This window comes from Cynocephalus volans, chromosome 2 (assembly GCF_027409185.1).
Source record: "Cynocephalus volans isolate mCynVol1 chromosome 2, mCynVol1.pri, whole genome shotgun sequence".
NCBI lineage: Eukaryota > Metazoa > Chordata > Mammalia > Dermoptera > Cynocephalidae > Cynocephalus > Cynocephalus volans.
Genome location: NC_084461.1, coordinates 208,586,801 through 208,609,754, shown reverse-complemented (window position 1 = coordinate 208,609,754; position 22,954 = coordinate 208,586,801). Strand labels below are relative to the sequence as shown.

Below are 22,954 nucleotides of genomic sequence, written 5' to 3'. Positions count from 1 at the left end.
TAGAGAGTGGTTTCAAATGTCTTTTTTGGTTGTGGGTTAAATCTCTGCCTCATTCTCTGAATCGATAAATGCTGCGGTGGCCAGGGGAATGGAGGGGCGGCTGTCCAGAGCCCAGGGCTAGGAGGAGGGGAGGGTAAGAGAGGGCCGGATGTTGGCTCACCCCTCCCTGACCTCAGTCTCCCACCACCTCTGGCTAGTCCCCCCTTTCCCCTCCTCCTCCAGTCCTCACACCTCTGCTCAGGATCCACTGACTCTTGGACACTGCTGCCACCACCCAGAGTTCTCATTGGCATCTTGGACAAGCCAGCCCAAGTTGGGCTCTTGCTCATTGTCACTATCACCCCAATTTTACTGCCCTAATCCCCCCTCAGAGTCCACAGAGCTGCATCCCCACCTAGACCCACTCACTCCTTTGTCCTGCCTGCACAACCTTCAGTAGCTGAGTCTCTGCCTCTTTGTACATCAGCTCAGAGTCCCCACCACCAAGAGGAATTCTCACCAGCACCCCACACTGATTGACCACTGTCCAACAGGGCAGGGTGGGCATGTGCAGTGTGTCCCCCAGCTTCCCGCAGCTGGGACTTAGCCACGCAGGGGGCCTGGATCTCACACCCTCCAGCCTGCCCTCACCCCTCCCGCACGCAGCGCCCTGGGCGATGTGAGGACTGGCCAGGCATCTGAGATCCAGCGGAGCATGGCAGATGTGGAGCGAGGGGGTTACCTGTACGCATTTTTGGAAACAGGGCGAGGATCAAACTTAAAGAAGATGATGCACATGGGTTGCCAAGGGGTGGCTTTGCTCACACTGGGTCACGAGGTCTGCAGGAAAAGGAAAATGAGTTGAGTGAATGGCAGGTGACAGAACTGCCTCCCTGAACCTGCAACAGCCGGGAATGAAACCACCTCCGTGATGCCCATTCCACTTACTGGACCTGGGAGAACCATGTGCTGGACACCACGACACTCACCACATACATCTCCCTAAACCCCTGCACTAGTCAGCACTGGCCAGACTGTCTCTCTGCCACCCACAAGGCTTGCTGGCCCTGGACAGAATGACCTCCTAAACCCACACACCAGCCCTAAAGAGAACCACCTCACCAACACCGTGATGCTTGTTGGTGTGGAACCCCCATGGGGGGTGAGTGAGTACTGGAAGAAGCAGTGGCAGCAAGAGACCAGGAACCACAAATGCTGCTGGGGCCAGTGGGCAGCAAACCCTCCCCAAGCATGCACATTCCCTCCCCTGCAACTGTGCCAATTCCATGAGCCAGCAAGGTAGGCAGCCTTCGCCTGGGCCTCCAGACCCTCCAGGCAGAGAATGGTGTCCACTCACCTGGGATGCAGGCCCTTCAGGCCCTCGCCCAGCACACATGCCCCCAGGGCCCTGTGCACCCCATATCAGCAGGCAGGGACATGTGCTAGGGTCATGGACACATACCCAGGCGCCAGGTGAGTGCAGACTTGGTGCACAGCCCCTCCCCACATGGACCCCTGGCCCAGGATCCTCTGCCCAGGAGTCATTTCCCACAACCCAGCTGAAAGCTAAAATGAGATCTCAAGGCTGCCAACCCTGGTGACTCTGAAGATACCTGAAATGCGCATGTGTGACACTCCCAACCCACAGCTGGGACACAGGACAAGAAGCTGTTCAGAAACTGAAGGGAGTGGAAAAGATTCCTCCAAGAAAAGTCTAATGAATGGGGGAGGGATGTGAAGGGGGAAAAGGTACGATGGGGAGGCATGAAGGTGTGTCAGAGTAGGTTCACAGGTATGAGTCTGCCAAGGTGTGTGTGTGACTGTGTACACGTGTCCTTGTGTGTCCATGTGCATGCATCTGTGTGTGCACATGTGCACTGGTGTATGTGTATCTGTGTGCATTTGTATGTGTGTGTATGTGAGCATGTGTGTCTACATCTGGAGGAGGCCACTGAGCTCCAAGTACAATAGCACAGGTGCCCTAAGGGTCAGGAAAGGCCATGTCCTATCTTGGGAGTCCATGCAGTGGCCCTGGCCCCCAGATATTAAGCGCTCAGTCCCACTAGGGCAAGATTAGACTCTTCCCCAGCAAACCTGTAGTGGGTCTTTGAGTCAGGCCTTTGCTGTGGCAGGAGGCCAGGGTGAGATGCTCAGGCCCAGCCCATCCTACTCTATGTCTCAAATGGGACATCCTACTCCCGCCCCTCTGCCCAAGGACTCAGAGCCCCCCAAAGCCTCCTGCAGGCAGATAAGCAACAGGTGCGGGCTGGGAGGGCTCCAGCTCACTGCCCCAGGCCAGGAGCCTCCGAGAGAGACCACAACTTGGGAGAGGTTCCAGCCCTGCGGACAGTGAGAGCTCCCCTCTGATGTTGGTGCAATTGCTCTGGTTCTTGGATCTCTGAAATGAAACCTCTCCGGACTCTGTCTCAAGAACCACAGCACAAGGATGTTTCCACCACAGTGACCCTGTATCAAAGCTAGGGCAGGTGGGCTGCAGGGGCTGGGGCTACAGCCTGCAGCAGGCAACATGGACACCACCTGGGCTCAGAGCCTTGCGGAAGCTGCCAAGCTCATGGGGCCTTTCATTGCCAATGCCATGATATACCCCTGCTCACTGGTCTGGTCAGGGAGCAGGGTGCAAAGGAGTCACTCTGCCTTCCATGAACGCTCCCCTGTTGGCTCCCACAGGCCACACACTGGGACCACTGGGGGACCCAGGCCCACCCAGCCCTGGACTCAGGGACACAGCCTTTGCTTAGGACACTCCAGCCTGTGTTCTTCCACCAACCTGCCTGTCACTCCTACCCAGCTCCTGCTCTGTGCTAGGCCCCTGCAGGCATGGGCATCAGTGATGGCCACAGGGGACTAACCCTTTGCCCTACTAAGGAGCCAGTGACTTTGCAGGTGAGGTATAGCCATGGTGATTAGCACCATTTGCAGAAGCACGGTGTGCTAGGAGATGTCCAGCCACGTGAGATGGGCTGCTGACCAGTGCCCCTTGCAGGACGCTGAGCCGATGCAGAAGGGCCTGTGCAGGAGCAGGCCCAGAGGTTGGAATCAGGCTGAGTACCCGCCCTGTGTGTCCTGGCAGTGCCCCTCAGAGGCCAGAGGTCAGAAGCAGGCTGGGTCACCTCCCTGGGTGCCACCATCCCAGGGGTAACTCACGAACCCAGTACTGGTCGGTAGATTATTGGGACCAACTCTCTTGGTAAAAATAACTCGAAATGCTTGAAACAATATGAAAACATCTTAAAAGCAGCTAAGAGCTGACAAGATAACCCAGGATTTGGCCAATATCTCAGAGAACGTGGGACCCAGAGAGGACAACAGAGTGTGGTGGCCATTTGTGCCCCAGAGCATTTGCCCATCTGGGCAAACTGGGGCTTGGGCTCTGTGACCTCAAGGGCAAGGGAGACAGAAGACAAGGCCCAGGGCCCCCCAAGATGGGGAATCTAATAGGAGATCCTCCTTCAAGTTCAACTGGGACCCCAAAGAGAAACACTTGCAGGGGTAAAGGTGAGCTATATCCACAGCCACCCCCAGGGGCTATGGGGACATTGCATGAAAATGGGAGAAGAGTCCATGAGAAGCTGTGACATGGCTGGCCACCCCAGGAACAGAGCCAGGACCATGGACCCTCAAGACCTTGGTTTAAGGGGCTCTTGCACTGGTAGTGCCCCTGGGCGGCAGCAAACCAAAGTACTCTCTGGAGAAAGACGTCTTCATCCTAGACCTTGGAGAAGTCTCACAAATCACTTTTCGGAGAACAAGAGCAGTACAGAGTGAGAAAGGACCACATAACAAAACAAGCACCAAGAGCAAGAGCCAGCAGAAAAAGATCCACACACACATCATAAACCAACCATGCTTGAAAATAATTGCAGAGAAAAGGAAGTGATAAACACTAAACCAGAAGGTTTCCAAAGCACCAAAAAGAACTTTTAGGAAGTTCTTTTAGAAATGAAAGCTGCAGTAACTACAAATTAAAGCTCACAGTGGCCTTAAGAGCAGATTGACACAGCTGCCAAGATGGGTCAGCAGGATCATCCAAGACACAGCACAGGGAAATGGGAAGCATGCTGGGCCTCAGGGGGCCCAGGTGTCCCACCTGCAGGTGCCACTTAGAAGACAAAGGTTCCCATATGTAAGAACCCTCAGCTGCTGTTGCTGGAAGAAGCCCAGCCAGGGGTCTCTGCTGGAATCCCACTGGCCCAGGGCCCAGGGCTGCCCACCAGGAACACATCGCTCTGGGGTGTCAGAGGTAGTGGCCATTGCTCTTGCCTTGGCCAACTTCGGCATTCCCTGGGTTGCTGCCCAGCCACTGGGTGAGGACACAGATACGGGCCCAACAGAAAGACCCCCAAATCCAGCTGCAGGACCCCACTGTCCCAGCTGGTCTGGTGGGTAGTAGACCAGCCCTCCAGGCAGCAGTGGATGGGAGGGCTCCGTGATCCGAGGTAATGCCATCGACAAGTCTCCAGGCAGCTTGGTGCTGGAGGTGTGGGCACAGAGCCCAGGGCTGCGGCCTTGATGAAGACGCGGTCATTGGGAGGGAAGGACCAGAGGAAAGCCAGCCCCTGGGCAGGGGACCATCAGGAACTGCCTTTCTCTCCAGTCCCTCACCCCCCACTCAAGCCAGGTTCGCTGCCCACCAGCCCCTCCATCCAGCTCTGGATGGCGGTCTACCCCTCCCCCCTTCCCAGCTTCACCTCCCCCACCTACAGCCCCTCCTTTACCTAGGCCTCCACGGGCCCAGGGTGCCCTCCGCCCAGGCCACCACAGAGCTCCAACACCCTCTTCAGGGCCTGGCAAAGTCCTCTGACGCCCTGCTCATCCCACTCCTGTTGACCTGCGGGGCTCTGGGAGTGAACTCTGAAGATACAGCCCTGTCCTTCTGGTCACCACGCCGCAGGCTGGCTGCAGGCCAGGCAGGCATGCAGGCAACCAGAACTGCCCCCCAGGACAAATGTCAGGGCATCCTGCTCATGCTGCTGTGCACCTGCCTGCCTGGTCACTCAGGGAAGAGTGGGAAGGGGCTTCAACAGGTCCTATCACAAGGAGTGAGGCTGGGCCCATCCTCGGGGGCATCAATGTGTGCAACAAGGAGCTCACCTAAAGGATGCCTGAGCTGGTAAAACATGCAGGATAGTGTCCTGGGGAGAAACGTGCCTGCTTTCCCAGTGATGCCCTGGCCCTGCCTATTCCCACCCCCCACCCTGGGCTCAGCACACAGACGATACCCTGGTGGAGTCTCCACATGTCCTCGGCAGCCCAAGAAGGCCACAGAGTGGTCAGGGCCATTGAGAGTTCTGGGGCTGCCCCAAGGCCCAGGTGGCCAGAGCTAGACCACAGCAAGAGCAGCTGGAGGAAGAGGCAGGCAGGAGGGCAAGGGGTCCAGCCAGGAGCCTTGCCCACAGGCCTAGTGGCATCTGAGAATCTGCAGGAAGCCGCATCCCATGCCCCATGCCAAGGAGGCCACAAGAGAGATCTGCACACACTGCCAGGATTGAGACAGCAGATAGGCAGTCAGGGGACTGTTCTCTCCAGGCATAAAGCTCAATCCCCTTCCCATGCCCTCACCTGGCCTCATGGCTACCAGGATGGCAGCTGGGGAACCCAGATCACCAGGGAGGAAGACCCCCAATCAAATGGGGTAGGGGTCATAGAACCTGGCTCCATGGGTGGGTCAGACCTTGAACTGGAGGAGGACGGCCAGGGTGCTACAGAGCAGGGGAGGGGACAGCTGAAGACCTGCTTCCCTGGGCCGCATACTTCCCAGATGTGATACCATCTCACTGAGAGCTCAGGTAGCATGTCCGAGGTCACACAGTGGGAACACGGCAAGGTGATCCTGAGGGGACTCATGGTAGGGAGCCTGATGGTTGAACTCGGGTGAAGAAGTTGTAAGCCAGCTACCCAGAGCAGGTACACATGGGATGCTGGGGTCAAGTGGGCCTTTTGGACCTGTACCCACTCCCACACAGCCCCCAGAGGGCCAGGATGCCCTAGCATGGGATCCGCTCATCTGCACGGCCCTGGTACATCCACAAGCCACTCTGCCTGGCCACATCACGGAGACACCAGAAACCAGCACACCTCCCACAGCGGCCCTGCTGCCTCTCTGTTCTCCCTGTGGCAGGGCCCACTGACCCTCCCCAGGGCATGAGAAGCCCCTGCGAAAGCCAGTTGATAGGCAGCTGGCTTCCTCCTGGCCAGGGTGGTCATTGCGCCCACATGTGGTCCCACTGAGGGCACTGTCTTGTAGGCAACTGCCATGCCATGGGGGTACAGCTGGGCCTCGGCCATGCTGACAGGGATGGGAGAGGCCAGATACGTGGCTGGAGCTGAGGAGGGAGGCAGTATGGGCAGCAGTCAGGAAAAGAGAAGCATCTTTCTTGCCACTGCTTGGGGAAGCACGTCACTTCATGCTCACAGTGAGCCCTAAAGGGATTCTTTCTGTGGCTTGGGCTGTTCTGTCAAGAAAACCAGGAGGCTGGGTCCCATCGACGAGGAGGCTGGCTTCAGCGGTCTCTCAAGCTCCGTGCCACAGAGCCTCCTCCCTGTGGCTTCCTTGTGATACCATGTTTCACGACTCACACGGATTCCACATTGCTGCATGTGATGGCCAGGTGATCTTTGTCACAACCAAGATATTATGTTAAAAAGCTGACTGTTGTGAGCTTGGCCAAATTACGGCTCTTTTGAAAATTACCTGGACTTTTCTGGAAATGAACAGGGACCAGCATGAAGTCCTGCTGCAAACAGGAAAGCTGCAGCCCTGGAAGCATGTTCTCTCCAAAAGTGCCCAAGACCACGTCAAGGGTCCCCAGCTCAGGGACTGTGATTCAGGCTGGGCAGATGCCTGAAGGCATAGTTGAGACCGGTGCAGCCACACTTCATGCCTGCCTGCCCACTCACTGGTCATTGGACTAGGGGTTCCTGCTGTGTCCTCGGCCTGCCTAGCAACAGCAGAGGAAGCACAGTATCCTGGGGTGGTCTCCACCAACCTGAGTGTATCCTTCAGCTAAGTCCTCCCACCTACAGTCTGGTCAATCAAGGGTGACTGTGTGTGCAGGGCAGGGCCAGCTCAGCAGGTCCAGGCTATCTATACCCTGCGAGGTCCTGGGAGGGAACCTCTAAGCCCTTGGAATATCCTGCTTGGTACAAGTGTTCTTGTTCACCTGGGGCCTTGGGCAATGCCAGATAGTTTATGGTAACAATGTAACTTCTGGTGAGGCTCTTGGGCCACACGGTATCACCTCAATCTCTGGAGGGGCTGGAGGCTAAGGTCAGCCATGCAGGCAAGTGGTCAGCCATGCCTATATGACTGACCCCCAATAAAAAACCCTGGATACCCAGGCTTGGGTGAGCTCCACTTGTTGGTGATACACCATGCGTGTTGTCACACAATGGCCTTTCTGAGTTCTGTGAGTCCTCTAGCAAATCACTCAACCTGAGGGTGGTCTTGTGGACTCAACAATATTGTCACAGCATCCATGCAGGGGGTGAGCAAAGACATGAGCACACCAAGCTGAGGCAAGACAACAGTGCAGCCCCTCCTGCATCCCTGTCTCATGAGCCACTGACTTCACCACACTCCCCATGAGGGACTGCACCTAAGGGCCCATTGGCAGGCTCCACACCACGCAGGCTGCCCTTCCAGCCCAGCGTGCTGTGTCCAGTTACACCTGCCTCTCTTCCAGCGAGACTTCACCATTGAAGTCCCCACAGGGCCAGAACGATGCTCTGTTGCTGGAACTTATTTCTGGCCGTGAGTTGCCTGACCAGGCCACATGTGAGCCAAATCACAGCTGCCCTGTGGAGTTGCCCTGCTCAGGTGCCTGGTGGGGCCACCTGGTGTGTCAATTTATGAGAAGTGGGGGTCACCCCAGGACCCACTATGGAAAACTGGGCAGGACTTTCTGTGACTGGGCTTTATAAGCTACATCCTTTTTCTTTGAAGCAATTACCTCCATGGGAATCCCCCTTTACAAGAGTCCTGGCACACATACTAGGGGAGATGCATGGTTGTGTGGGGGGCACTTGCACCCTGGTCCACACAGAGCTGCCCGCCTGCACCACCCTCCTCCCAGAGCACACAGGGACCCGGCAAACGTGCAATGGATGGATGGGCAATGTGTCATGTGGCTCTGTCCATGTCTGAGGAAAGTCGAGCTCCTCTTCCGCAGATATAATAACAGAGGAAGGCCTCAGTGTCCTGCAGCAGTCAACACTCACCACCCCCCAGTAGGGTGCCCCAGCTCTCTGAGGGCAGCCCTTGGCCACAGGGCCACCCACCACCACCAAAATCTGGTCTCAGGGCTGGCTCAGGTGAGCAGGTACTTGGCCAGCTACTCTGCCTTCCTTCAGAACAAATACCCAGGACACGTGCGCGGCCTCTTTGCGAACCCACCAGGGAGGTGAGGGGGGACGGTCATCACAAGCTCACTCTATGAGAATGCCACCAGCCCCTATAGGGACACAGCACAGGCCACTCCCAAGAAGGAAGCCCACGTGCTTGCCTCATACCTGAGTACCTCAGCACACCTGAGCCAAGGCCAGAAAGATCTGCAAGGTGTGGATAGAAAGAACCCTCTCCACACTGCAGGCAAAAGGGCTTCCAGTCCTCTAAGAATGCCAGTGGAAATCGTCCCAGAATCACAACTGGTGTTCCCCTGGCCTAACAAACTGGTAATTCTGCGAAACAGGCAGAAAGCATCCTGGATTTGACACAAGTTATTCTTAGTGCTGGGGAAGACGGAAGCTTTCCAGGCATGCCGGCCCATCTGCTGATAATGCTTTCAAGAACTTTCCCGGCATGCACCGTCATCTTTGCCCACTGACTGCCTCTGAAATCGACCCCTCGGGAAACCTCCCTCCAGCCTGAGGCTCCTTCCTCCTTCCCAGATTTCTCAGAGGAATCAACAGAGCCTTTTGTTCCTAAGGCCTGAGTGGAAAGGGGCTAAACCCCCTCTTCAAGGGCGAGGCTCCCCAAGCCCTAACTCTCGCTCTGTGTGGCATCTAAAAATGCATGACGAGGGGCCGGCCCGTGGCTCACTCGGAAGAGTGTGGTGCTGAGAACACCAAGGCCACGGGTTCGGATCCCATATAGGGATGTCTGGTTAGCTCACTGGGTGAGCGTGGTGCTGACAACACCAAGTCAAGGGTTAAGATCCCCTTACCGGTCACCTTTTAAAAAAATAAATAAATAAAAATAAAAAAATAAAATAAAAATGCGTGATGAGAAAACACCACAGACAGACAGAAAAGCCTGGCCAAAGATGGCCCAAGCCACATGCCAAGAGCATGCAGCGACAGTGGCAGTGACTCAAGCAACAGCCATGGAGACGAGGCCTGGCACTCTGATGGACAGGTGCACGGCCCACTGACCAGCAACAAGCAACAAGAATTTGCTTTCCTGGCTTTCAGTGCCCACTGCAAAGGCAGGTGGGTGGGATGGAGTGTGGGCTGGGGACCTCACTGGGCCCACGGGGGGAGAAGGCAAGGGGGCTCGAAGGCCATGCTGACAGGGCCTCACTGTCACCACCAGCTCAGATGGTGGAAGATCTGGCAGGGGACAGGGAAGGCATCAGGACCACAGGCCATCTTTCTGAGTGCTCCAGACCCCATCTGCTGCCAGTGTCACCTTCCTGGGGGACTAATGGGCATTGTGCCCCCTGCCAGCCACCCACCCCACACCAACCAGCACCACCTCCTCCAGTGTTTGCACAAAGAGCCTGTACCCTACTCTTCCTCCCAGTCCACCCCATCCCCTCTTGCACACTGCCTGCTTGTCCACCCACTCCATTTGGCCTCTCCTCACCCCAGGCCAATGCTCCACGTTGCTATGATCAGCAGCTCCTGGGGGGCCAGCAAGGCCTGTGGTTGTTGCTCCCCTTGCCCAAACCATCCATGAACATGCTCTGGTCAGGAATATTTCTAACACACATCAGGCAAAAGCTGCATCCAGCATCCAGTGGGCTGTGTGTGCTGCCAGTGCTTTCCCAGCAAACTTCCGCACACACATGCAGGTTGTATGCTTCAGGGTTAACATATCAGGATCCTGCTGCCCGTCTTCCCTAAACTGGCCATGCAAGTCATCCATGCTGGGGTGACGTCCTCTTCTGGTCACCACTGCCCAGAACTCCCTTCACTCCGCCCCTCAGCTCTGATTGGCGTTTTGGTCCTATCATAAGTCTGCCCTGAGCACATGCTCTGTAAATGGGCCCAGGGCCTTCCTAGGACAGACCCAGAGGTGCAATCCTTCCATCAGAGGGCAACGCTTTTAGTTGAGCAAAACTGGCCAGCTCCCCCAGAACTTGACACCGCTCATCCACCTCAGGGGTGGCATGTGGTGGCAGGAAATGCTCTCACCATGGTTTCACTGACATCCCCCAGTAGCAGAGCATCTTATGACAGCTGGCCACCTGTATGCCCTTGCCCACAAATCACCAATTTGGTCGTGACCCTGGGCCTTTGTTTCACTGACCTGTAGCGTAGTTGGCATGACGTAGGCATCTGCGTGCCTGTCCCAGGACCAAACTGTTTTCTGCTAGTCTGTCCCCTGCCTTTCAGCTTAGCTGTGGAGCTGCCAAGAAGAAACAGTCTCATCTTACAGTGCGTTTTCCCATCCTCACTACACGGCGTTCACATGTCCTGTCTGGCTGAAGAAGGCCCTCCCTGTTCCAAAGTGAGAATCCCTTTTCCTCGTGTTCCTTGTACACTTCCATGTTGGCTTAGGTCTTGGGTCTGCCTGTCATCTGACTGCATGGATGGTGTGGTAGAACCACCCACGCTTCCCAAATACACAGCCAATTGTCCCAGGTGGTCTACCAGGCTGTCCGATCTGCCTCACCTTGGCCATACCCCGGGCTTCTGGTCACAATGACCCCTTAGGACCTCGCACATATCACTGGGCCTCTGATGCTGCCGTAGTTACCTGAGCTTCAGTGCACACTCTGGTGTCTAGAGGGTACATCTCCCTCTTGGCCATTCACAAAAGCTTCTAAAACCATGGCTAGATCATGTCATGCCCCAACCCCTGCTCACCATGCCAGGTGCTAAGTGGGTGCCAGAGTTGATGAAATGACACAGAAAGGAAGTCTGTAGCCCAGAACCGGAAGCCAGCCCATGCCCTTCCATTGTGTGTGCACACACAGGAGCAGCAGGTGGCAGCAAATGGGAATAAGCCGCAGCTCCTAAGGCCACAGGGAGGTCCCAGCTGGGAAAAAGCACAGGCTCGGTCCTTCATACAGAGGCCAGAGATAAGCAAAACCATCCACAGGGACAGAAGCCAAGGCAGGGCCAGTCTAGGCGACAGCTGAGGGACATGAGGGAGTCATCTGGGTGTTGCAGGTTGCTTTCCACGCCTGAGGTGGATGCTGTTGCATGGCTGGGCTCACTTTGTACGATCCATCGAGCTAGACACTAGAAATGTGTGCACTCTCAGCAGGCATGTTTTATGGCAGGGGAGATTTATTATCCATCCCCAAAAGCTGCCATCAGAAGAAGTGTACAGACTCCACCCTCCATCCCCTGCTGGTTTCCTGATGCTTCTACAGGCAGGGCAGGTGAGGGGAGGAAAGGCAGGAAGAGCCTGAGCGAGTTGCCTGTTCACAGGAGACTGGATGAGGACAGGTCAGCCCTGGTGCAAAACACCTTGGCTTAGGATGGACCACAGTTGTGCGGTCTTACGTGTTGCACAACGCCACCCACCTAAGCAGAGAGAAACACCACACCTTGTGACCCTTGGGATGGCGAGGTGATGGGCCCGTGCTCTTGGAGGAAGCACCACCTTTTGTCATCTGAAAAGATGAACAGGGCATCTGGGCAGAAGGGAGATGTGCCGAATCAGAATGCAGCGATGACAGAGGCAGGGACGCCCACAAGGGAATGGTGAGGTATTTTTACCAAGACATAGGGCCAAAGGGATGTAGACACTTGGGAAAGTGGAATTCCTGGTTCCTGCAAGTCGGCCTCTTACCAGAGCTGCAGGAGTGAAGGTTCTGGGCAGAGGTTAACTGAGCCCAACACTCTGCTGCTCTGTTTAATCACACCAAACACTTTATACATTTGGGGAATACGCTTTTAAGTCTGGCCAGCCTGTCTGTCTGGCCCAGAGAGGCCTGCAGAAGACAGTTCCCACGGGCTTCTGGAGGGCTCAAGCTGCAGGCTGAGCAGCCGGGAGCCCAGTGCCCATCCCATGCAGCCACATGCTGTCGCTGTCAGCTGTGGCAGCCTCTGGGGGTGGAGCTCAAAGCATAAGCTGCTCTTTTCACAGGACAGGACAGACACAGACGCATGACATGAGTTCCCAGCAGCTGTCAGCAGAGGAGGTAAACACACATGGGAACACACTGTCGCTGTTCCTGGGGCCTTGGCTGAGAAAGCCCTGGCGTCTGGAAGTCCTCTGAGCAGCCAGTCTACTGCAATGCCCGGCTCTCCTCCCGTGCTAATGGCAACAGCTGAGCAATGTAAGCTTTGTCATTTGGGCTATTAAAAGGCATTTTACCATGACAAATGTCCTACAGTGATACTTTCTCCTTAGATTTTTGCAATGTTTTGGGGGCATTAATTCAGCCTCACACCAGAGTTTCATTGTCCCTTCACAGTTCAAAGGATCAGCTCAAACAAGGGGCACTGTGAGCATGAAAAGAAGCACTGGACACAGGGCAGCCCCTGCACCTAAGGCCCCTTCTGGCAGGAACATTCAGCTTCCCCACAAGCCAAGGACCGGCCCAGCCTCTCAGTCACCTCAACAGCCCAAGCTGTTAACAAAAATGAAAAAGGGGGCATTCCCTCTAACCCTTCCAAAGAGGGTGAAAGCAGGCACTCCTGAATATCAGCAGGTGCACCAGGGGAGCAGCCTCCAGAAGATAAAGGCTGGCCTTTTTTATTTTTAAGCATGAATATATTATTTTTGCAGTCTAAGAAGAAAGTTCAGAGAAAAAGAAAAAAAAAAAGCTTGAGGCAGCTCAGTCCTTCTGGAGTGATCTTGTTTTCACAGAACTCATCATCAAACCCTGTGGTCGATTTCTCAACACATGACAAGCATGGCCCCTCTTCTAGAAGCCTTCCAGGCCTCCCTGTCTTGGGCCATTTCTCTCCACTCTGGGGTCCCCAAGAGGTCCCTCATCTCTCCACAGATGTCTCAGAAGCAGCGCCCTTGAGCAGGCACCAAGCGCCCTCAGAGCTCACCGTCTGGTGCGGAAACCGGACACAGGAATGAGTCCCCACGACACTGCACATGATTATACCCATCATGAAATGTGATCAGAATGACAGCTCACAAGTGAGGATCCCAAGGAAGCACAAGAGGCTGGCAGCCTATGCAGAGCTGATGGCTGGTCACCTGGTTCAGGGAGGGGCTACCTTCAGCACACATTGAAGCAGGCAGGGGCTCAGTCTGAGGGGCCTGCAGTCCGAGGACATGCAAGTAACATAAAGCTGTGGGACTGGGGATCCATGCTGTAGGGGCCCTAGGGGATGGGAGCACCAGGGTACTCTATCTAGCTCTGCCAGAGCTCTGGGATCCTGGGGGGAGGGGCAGAAGCTCTGCTGTATCCACCGGCCAACATGGTCACCCTCACCAGCTGCCCCCACTCCACCCAACAGGTCGTCTGATTTAGGAAGGCTCCTGGGAGAGGGCCCCAGAAGGAATAGAGGCACTGGAAGCTGGCCCTGGCTCTGAACAACCTTGGGAACACCATCTGCCTCCTCAGCCTGAGTTTTCTTTGCTGTGAACAGGGTTGGGCCAATGAACACTCACCCCAAAAGACTGCCCAGAGGATTAACAAGCAAGTGTGAGAAAGCCTTCCAAAGTGCTACCTAGCTGCCCCTTATAGCCCTCACATCCACCTCAGGGAAGAGGGCTCTGAGCCCAAAGAGTGGCAGCAAAACAGTGGTCAGCACGCCCAACCACAGGACAGGCCTGGCCAATACTGAGCATGTGACCTTTCAGCCAGAGAAAGGGGGTCTGAGGCTCAGGGACTTGTCCAAGGGCAGAAGGTTCATACTAAAGCTGTAGCCCAGCAAGAAGCCAGTAAGCACAGGAGAGGTGCTAGAGACAGGGAAGGGGGTCTCAGCAATGGGCCCTTCCTTCCCACTCCCCAAGAGGAAAATAGGGCAAAGCCCAGGCTGCTGCAAAGCCCAGCAGTGAGGCCAGGTCTGACTTGAGTGCAGTCCTGCCCAGCCTCCACCCCGGATGCCCTTGGGGTGGGAGCGGGGGTGGAGGTCTGACTACCCAAGCCATCCAAGGAAGACCGAATTCAGGTGAAAGGATGACCCAGCACTTACTTCCTACTCAGACCAACATCGGCTGTCACCCCACAGCAGGCCGCAGGGAAGGGGCAGCATGACTCGGCTCCAGAGCTGTCCCTGATGCTGGCCGAGGCACCCACCCTGCAATGACCGTGCAGCTTCCAGCCCTGCCAGTCTCACCCTCGCTGCACGGCAGCGAGTCCGGCCCTGCTTGCCAGTGTCCCCCACAAGACGTCCCAGCGGGGATCATAGCAAACGCTTTCCAGTAACGCGTGGGGCGCTTTCGATGGCCGGGGTAGGTCTGGTCTCCCTGGACCCGACAGAGTCCCGAGCCCGGCCTTTTGATTTCCATTCTAAGCCTCAGAAAGGGGAAACTGAGGCAGGAAGGGAAAGTGCGGCCTGCCCCGCCCTCGAGCATCCCGATCCCGTACGCGTCCACGGAGCCCGGTGCCCACAAGCCCGGGCCAACCCCGCCAGGAGCTGAGTCCCCCGGCCTGGGCCGCCGGCCGCTCACTCACCGCCTCCGCCACCGCCGACTTCCGGGTGCCGCGGCCGCTCACCGCAGCCGTCAGCCCAGGCCCCGCCCCTCCCACCTCCGGCGCGCTCGCTATTGGGCCGCGCGGCGAGGGGCGGTACGGCGCTCTGCAATCCGGGTCCCCGTTGGCTGGGCGAGCTGTCGCTCGGGGGCTGCAGCCCTCCCTGCTCCCCGCCCCCGGGGCTGCGCCAAGCCTCAGAGCTTCGCAGACGTCTGGGCGCCTCTGGACGCCCTTGGCCTCCTTGCTTCCCCCGCCTGCGGGGCCACCTTCGGGAGGTCACGCCGCTCTGAGCCCATGCCCTCGAGGATACCACGCCACCTGCCCACCTGCAGCCCTCCCTGGAAGCTCTACAGGGATGTTCACTTCCAAACCCGTCCTCCTCAGGCTGGGTCCTGGTCTCCCCATCCCTATCCACCCAACGCGACCTCTGGACCTGGCCATCCTACCTCCTGGACATCCCTCCCATCACTCTATGGCCCCCAGCTCGGTCCAGCCTCTGCCTCTCTGGCCCTCTCCCCCCTGATGTCCCTGCCACTCCTAGGATGGACCCCAGACCCTGGACCAGGCACTCCAGCCCTACCCCTGCCACTTTAGCCTTTGTGCCCACATTGGGGTTGTTCTTCAGGTCCAGGCCCCACGGATGAAGGGCTGGCCCAGTTTGAGCTGCGCTGGATGAGTAGGTGGGCACTGACTGGAGCTCTCCCATCAGGTCAGAAGCATTCACTGGGTTTCCTGCCCCCACTGGCCTCTGGGCTGTGCCTGGAGCCTGAGTGCCAGGGAGGTGGAGTCAAAGGCCCAGAGGCCCAAGGCCTGCTCCAAAGTGAGCACTCAGAAAACTATGACAAGGGCTGAGCCCGTGGCGCACTCGGTAGCGTGCTGCGCTAGCAGCGCGGCGATGCTCCCGCCGCGGGTTCGGATCCTATATAAGAATGACCGGTGCACTCCCTGGCTGAGCGCCGGTCACGAAAAAAAAAAGAAAACTATGACAAGAGAACTGAGGATATTGATAAGGATAATGATAATCTGCTGGATGCTCTAAAATCAGTGTCTGGGTCCATAGTTCTCATCCACCCCACTTTACAGATGTAAACACTGAGACTTACAGCAGTTATGTCATTTGGTTGAAGTCAAAAAACTTGGCAAGTGGCAGTGGCTGGATTATTTCCACAGCCCTGCATGGAAGACCCAGGTGCCCTGATCCTGATCCAAAGTGCAGATGCCCTATGGAAAACAGGCTTGGAGGCTTGGAGAGAGGTAGGGCTTGGCTGGTAATCAGCAAAGGCTAGTCTAATCGATCCTGCCCACCAGCCCATTCTGCCCCACTCTTTCACTGTCTCATCTATGTTCCTCCTGGAATTCAACCTTTCCTAGCCAACAGGCTAGGAAACTGAGGACTCCAGATGCCCAGGTGGTAGACTCAGCTAGACATGTAGTTCTCCTTCCCGCCACCTAGGAGCATAATCGTGCTGGGCCGGTGCCAGTGATTTTCCTTTGAGCAGCCAGACCATGTGGTCCAGAAGAACAAGAGACAGTGGTGTTTGCCATGTGGGACTTGGGACTTGGTCGAGGGGTGACTGTGCCCTGGGTTCTGGGGCAGCAGCTATAGAATGGTCTACAAAGCACCAGGCCATGAACCTCAGAGTGGGACAAGGATTGTCCAAGCTTTCCTATTGCCCACAAAGAGGAATACAGTAATGTATCAGATGGTGGTTCAAGTCCGGCTCTGTTACAGACAGCATGTGGCACTGGGCCAGCCCCACCCCCAGCCATGCTCTCCCCAGCTAGACAGAGCCAGATCAGATACTCTGATGTTCTCTCTCTCCAGTGACTCACTCCAGTCTGGATGACATATGGTGCAGGGGAGCTGGCAAGAGCAGATGAGATGGGTCTAGGACTGCAGGGGAATCACTGCCATCCTGTCTCTAATTGCACACATCCTCAGACAGGGAGCTCACTACCTCTGTGGCCACTCTTGGTTTCTGAACATCTGTGACTGTTGGAAAGTTCTTCCTGATATCTAGTTGAAAGTTTTTCTCCCCTTTGGCTTTTCCTCTGTGCCCCAGGGCTGCCCCTACAAAGCTGGCCAGCAGCTGGGTGTGGAGGATGGGAGAGAGGGAGGCTACTGGCCCTTGTGGTCTCCCCTGCTCTCTGTTTCTGACCCCTGGCTGCAGCATGGTGGGCCAACTGCTGGTCAGTGCCCTGAGTCCTGTCAGAACTGGTGCTGCCTACCCTGATCCTTTGTATGTAGCTAGTGATCCAGCTTGAGGGCAGACAGGGCCCAGAACCCTGTGGGGAGTAGGGGTAGGGATGAGGGGGGAGGGAGTCCTCAAGTGGGCTGGTTCTGGTGGATGATTCTGCCATTTGCTCTTTTATGCTCTTTTAGCAGAGGTCTGTCTAGCCCTCCTTGCCACCATCAGCAAGTATGGGGAGGGGGTGGTGTTGCGAGAAGAGAGGCTCCAGGAGTGCCAGGGTGCCATGCCCTTAAAGAGATGCATGGGGGCAGGACTTATTAAATCTATTTCTAAATGGAGGAAATAGAGCCCCCAGCCACACAGCATCTCAGCCAGTATATCACCAGTAATGCTGTCCCACAGGATGAGAAGTTCATGGGCGTCCCTGTATTCCAGGGAGAGATGCTTCATTCTGCCCTCCCAGAGCTGCAAGCAACATCCCTACACCAGCAAGCCAAATAAATGGCTTTTACCTTAAGTGCCAACTCCAATTGATTGGTAGTGGCTGCCTGGCTCTGAAAGGTTGTGGGCATTGATTTGCTGTGACTGCCAGGGCACAGGTGGACCCAGTGGTGGTACCATTGGTGAATACTTAACCCAGGGCATTTAGCACTGGACTCCCAACATGGGTGGATAAGACATAAGTGTCTGGTTCCCCCCACCTCCCATTAGCAGCGTCGTGGGCAGCTTGGCTCTTTCAGTGGCCTTGGGGAATGCAGCCAGCTGAGGAATTGGTCATCTCCAGGTGCATCCAGAGCAGGAAAGGCTTAGAACCAAGCATGAGCCAGGGTCACTGGCCAAGGGCCCATCTCAGGACACCCCCTCCCCCACGCTAGCCCTACGAGTCAGCATCCCTGCTGGATTCTCCCACATCACACAGTTAAGTGGAGCTGGCCAAGGGTAGGGTCCCATGTGTGCCCCGTGTCACGGCAGAAACGAGGTTGGTGCTCTTAACCTGGCAGGGAAATGCAAACTGTGCTAATCTTTTCTCCATGATCCCAGGTAGGGTGGAAAAAATAGGTACCAGGATAGGAGGGGAGATAAACTTACAACTCCCCCCTCCCCAGGCCGAGAGCTGTGGCCATGGCACGAAGAAGTGAGAAAGAGCAACCACGTGGGGGCCCTGCAGGGGGAGGTAAACCCCGTTTTACACAGGGGGTCCTTCCTGCCTTTGGAAACACTGCAACCCTCACCTCAATCCCCACCCCCCCTTGCTGCGGGGACCCTGGGGAGGTGAGAGTGGCAGAGCCCCCAGACCCCCCCGGAGCCAGGTGATTAGATTCAAGCCCCGGTCACCTAAAGCAAGTGAGAACCTCTCTGAACCTCAGTTTCCTATCTGTGAAATGGAGATAGCAGCAGAACTCTCTCTCGCAGGTCGTGTGAGGAATACAATCAGATGTAAACAGGCAGGCTCAGTGCCCCGCGAACGGCAGGAGCTGGAGGATACCTGCGAACTGGGAGTGGTGATGGTGGCAACGCGGCCGGAGTCCAGGAAAGGTGCGCCGGCCCTGCCAGTCCCCGCTCGGGGCCCGACGGTCTGGGGACGTCCTCGGAAGGCGGCCGGGAAGGGGCGGCCCCTCGTCCTCGGCCACCGCCGCAGATTTGCTGGCAGGTGCCCGGGCTCCGGCCCCGCGCGAGGGGGCCGGGCATCGGCCCGGACTGACATCCTGGCGGCCCAATGGCAAGACGTCGTCTCCGCCCGCCCGTCCAATAGACGCCGGTTGCCGGGCCGCGCCGGGTCTCCAGGCCAATGGGAAAATTCGCGGTCGAATGGGGTGGGACGGAGGTCTGCGCCGCCTGCCAGGCCCGCTTTGCGCACGGGCCGCGCGAGGGGCGGGAGGGCTGTCCAGCGGGCTGCACTCTGGGCGGGGAGGGAGGGGTCCGGTTCGCCCCCGCACCGGCCCAAGTTGTGGTCCCGCGGACGGCGACCCGCGCCACGCCCGGGGACGCCGCTGTCTGCCGCCCAGGGACCCGGGGACGCCCGTCTGGGGGCGGGGGCCGCTCTGCGGAGCCGCCCAAGCTGCGCTCCAGGTAGGCTCGGGCTGGTGGGCGGGGTCCGGGACCAGGGGCTGGGTCCGGGGGTCCGGGCCCGGATTGGGGCGGGGGTTGGGGGCGGTGTCGGACGTCCGGGCAGGGGTCCCGACCCAGCCCTGGACCCGGAGTCGAGGTGCGGACCGGGGTCGGGGCCAGGATTGGAGCCAGGCTCCGCCCCACTCGCGTCTCGCCTGCGCTGCTGCATCCGAGACCCCGGCCGACGGGGGCGGGTCCCTTTGTGCGCGGCCTCGGGGCCCTGCCCGACCGGCCGGTGTGCCCCGCACCGCGAGCTCCCGCTGAGCGCCACCCGGCCTCGCAGCAGGGTTCCCCCGCGCGACGCCCGGCGCCTCGCATGTAGGGCCAGGCGCCCACGGAAACTTTCCTAAGGCCCGAGGGGCGGCGAGACCGTGTAACTTTCCTGGGGCGCCGCACCACTGGGAAGCGCAGAGGCACGAGCGGGCCAGGGGTATGTCTCCTCGCCGAGCTGCTCCCGCCACCTCAGGGGTGAGCGAGGTGACGCCTCCCGGGATCCCTGCCTGGTGCCTCGGCCGGCTCCCTCTCCTAACGTCACCCCTGCGTCGCCTCCTCGGTTAGACACCGGCCGCGGGCGGAGGCACATCTTCGCCACTCTGACCGGTGCTTGGCTGGCTTTGCTGAGGGGTCGCCCTGAGCAGGAGGCCTGGGATCCCCGGGCTTCCCATTTTAATTTTTAGATAATTAAATACCGGATACTTACAGCATTGCACCGTTTATAAACTATGTGTGATGTGTCGGATAGAAAATGGAAATAGGGGATTCCGCTCCCCTTTCCCTCAGAGATCCAGACATACCAAGAAAAAGAAACATAATGCCCCATGAGTTTCAACCTTTAGAGTAGGCTCTTAATGTTGCGGAGTGGCAACCTCAGGTGGTTACTGTTCTTCCACATTCCTGCGTTACTGTGCAAGGCACACGCCAAGTCAGGACTTATAAACCCAAGGGTTTGGGTGATGAGCAAAATGCCAGTTGGGAAACCTCTTGCTCTGAGTACATGCTGGGGGTGCACTGGGTGCCCCTACCTCCTCCATGACCCAGCCCCTTTGCCTCTGCTCTGGGTTCCAGCTTGTGGGCTGAAGTCTGGGCCATCCAGAGGCAGGTGCTGTCTGTCTTGTGCTCTCTGTATCTTTGGACCTGGACGTGGGGGACAGTCCTCTTGCCCGTGTGCTGGTCAGTTCCTGATCAGTGGTCCAGGGCTTGGGTCGGGCCACAGCGTGTGGGGCAGGGTATCTGGGAAGGCATGTACTTTTCTCCCAGCTTTGCCCCATCCCATCCTCCTTACCTGGTCCTGGCTGTTCCCTGACCCCACCTCTAGTCTGGAGTCCCTCAGGGCCCAGCACAGAACTGGGCACAGAGCACTCGCTCCATGTAGGGACTATAGTCCCAGCTTGATGAGGAGAGTCATGTCAAGCACAGACAAGCCAGCCTCCCTTCCCCCTCCCCATGAGTGCCCTCACTCTTCTTGGCCGAGCTAACCTTAGGGGCATCTGTGCACATTCACGAGGACCTGCTTGACCAAAGCCTCTCCTGGATGACCCGGGTCTCACCATCAGTCCTGTTAAATTAGAGCTACTGCCCCCATCACCACATTTGGGCTGCTTGGCTTCCTATGTTTGCTCTGGCAACCCCTCCAGAGGTGGCCCCTCTGCATCTGAGGCTCCATGAGCGTGGGGGTTTATGAGTGGGGCTCCATGAGTGGGGCTGCAGCTCAAGGATTCAGGGTGAGTTCACTGCACACCCCCTTCACCCCAAGAGACAAGTGGAGAGGTATGAGACAGGCCTGGGGGGACAGGAGCAGCAAAATCCCCTGCTTCTGAGAGGAGTCAGGAGCTGTGCAAAGCCAGCTTGGGGGCCAGGGCCCACTGTGCAGAAGGGGCCAGGAATGCAGGGTGGAGGTCCAAGAAACAGGCACTGTAGGGCACCAGGTGGACCACAAGCGTTCTCTAGTTGGGGCAGGCATCTCCTCTTTTGCCACCAGCTTCCACTAAGACCAGGATTAGGTCTCAGGTTGCTCTGCAGGAGCCTGGAATTAGGGGGACACTGTGTCAGGGATCCCTTTGTGGGCTTTTCCAGGTGGGAGGCACACATCTCAACCTATTCCAGGTCAGGAAGATGACCCCAGGGCTGGTGGAGGCCCGTATGGCCCACAGAGCTTCCATCCTCTTTCCCCCCACCTGAATCAGGCACAGGCCCTTTCCACTGCCCTGTGGACTGAGGGGCGGTGGCCTCTAACAAAGCAGCGAGGAGCTGGTCACTGCCACCAGAGGGCAGCTAGGACTGCCATCGCAGGCGAGACAGGCTCCACCCAGCCTCCCCACCAAGGGCTGAGACCCTTCCCTAGGCCTGGCTGGGAGGCTGGAGCTCGGCTTCCTGTGTGCTGCTTGTCGATAGTGTGGAGCTTGAGAGGATCCTTGGGGTGAAGCCCCTCAGTGCCCTCACCCGTTTGGTGTAGGCAGAGAGAAAACTCAGAGCTAGATGGTGGGCTGGTTGGGCACAGGCTCAGCAGGGTCAGTGAAGGACGTAGTGCTGTGCCTGTGAGACCCTGAAAGTGAGGCCTCCTTCAAGCATATGCTCCAGGCACCTACATAGGCCTGGCCCTTCCAGGGGTCAGGAAACTACTCAGGGGTCCACACATGTGCTGTGCCTCAGTGTCCACAGCAGAAGTGGCTGTATTCTCATGATCTCAGAGTGGCAATGGCCTGGAAGGGCACATCGGTTCTGCTGTGGCGGCCACCATGGTCATTGAGCAGCACAAACCTTCCCTGCCTGGTGGCCACTGAGTACTCTACACTCGTGGCTGCATAGCTGCTGCAAGGGACTACGGTTCCCAGCTACCTGCAGTCAGTCTCCTCCTGCTCACAGAGCAAGAAGTAAGGAGACTCAGTTGTGGCAGCTGCCTGTCACAGCCATGCTGCAGCGAGTGCAGAGCCATCTCTCAGACAGGCTTCACCAAGCTTGTCGCTGCTCGCCATGGCCCCAAGCTGCCTGCCCAGCCCACACAGCCTGGGCCCTGTCCCTCTTCTTGACTCAGTCTGTGTCTGTGGGAGCTTCCTTGTGCAGTTAGCCATCTGAGGGTCTAGCTTGTTGGTCTAGCTACGTGGCTGGCCCTTGCCATCTGGGCTGGGCTTGTGCCCTCGCCTGAGACCCCTCAATCCTCTGGTTGGGCCACTGACACCACATCAGAGCCGCAAGCCTTCCTAAGGCTAAGGGTGGATCTGTGGAGTGTAGGTGGGGGCTGGCGGAGCCTCATGGCCAGCCACTGAGTCTGGGCAATGTGGTAGGGAGCCCTAGCATGGGGGACTATGGAAAGGGTAGGACCAGGCCACTTTGTTTGGAGGATGGAATTTGACAAGGGGCAGGGCAACTCCCTTGGCCCTGAGGCTCCTGGTACCCAGTTGATGGCCAGGCAGGTAACCCCAGAGCCTGCAGACCAGCTCTGAGAGGTACTGAGTGGGGCTTTCCAATCAGGAGCCCCTGACCCCTCATCATGATCTCATCACTAGTTCCACTTTCCCATTGCTGCCCTGTCCATCTGTCCCTCTGTCTGTGTACTGCCAAAGGGCTCCCAGCAGGCTGGCCAAAGTCACTTTGCCACGTGCCCACATGTACAATGCCACTGTAATGAGGACACCCTTGGGACAGAGGCCCACACCTCTTCTTGCTGCCACTACCCTGGCTCCTGCAGGCCCTCTGCTCGCCCTGCTTCCGTCCACCTCTTGGGGGAGCCCCATGAGGCAGGAGCTACATTCTTCTTGTGCCATGTGTCCCAGCTGGGTGGGTGAGTGTGAGGGGCCTTTGGGGTTTGGAAGATCTGAGTTCAGATCCTGGCCCAGCCGCTGCCTGGCCTGGACCCAGTTTCCCCATTTGCATTATGGAGTA

At 57.5% G+C, this 22,954-nt stretch overlaps 2 protein-coding genes across 7 annotated transcripts in view; one reads left to right on the top strand and one right to left on the bottom strand.

Annotated features, from left to right (window-relative positions):
- Positions 1 to 14,808, bottom strand: part of TANGO2 (transport and golgi organization 2 homolog) — a 30,297-nt gene extending 15,489 nt beyond the window's left edge. For 2 of the 3 annotated variants that reach the window (XM_063086460.1, XM_063086462.1), the window contains exons 1-2: positions 10,469 to 10,559; positions 722 to 819 (exon numbers count right to left, since the gene is read on the bottom strand). In XM_063086460.1, coding sequence (XP_062942530.1) covers positions 722 to 777 — 56 coding nt within the window. In that variant the 5' untranslated portion in view covers positions 778 to 819; positions 10,469 to 10,559. Of the gene's footprint in view, positions 1 to 721; positions 820 to 10,468; positions 10,560 to 14,756 lie in introns of those variants that run through there. The other variant, XM_063086461.1, reaches the window with a different exon arrangement.
- Positions 14,809 to 18,846: 4,038 nt separating this feature from the next.
- Positions 18,847 to 22,954, top strand: part of ARVCF (ARVCF delta catenin family member) — a 50,482-nt gene continuing 46,374 nt past the window's right edge. For 2 of the 4 annotated variants that reach the window (XM_063086627.1, XM_063086625.1), the window contains exon 1: positions 18,848 to 19,036. The gene's annotated coding sequence lies outside the window, so the exon portion shown is untranslated. Of the gene's footprint in view, positions 19,037 to 22,954 lie in introns of all 4 variants that reach the window. The other 2 variants (XM_063086628.1, XM_063086631.1) reach the window with 2 other exon arrangements.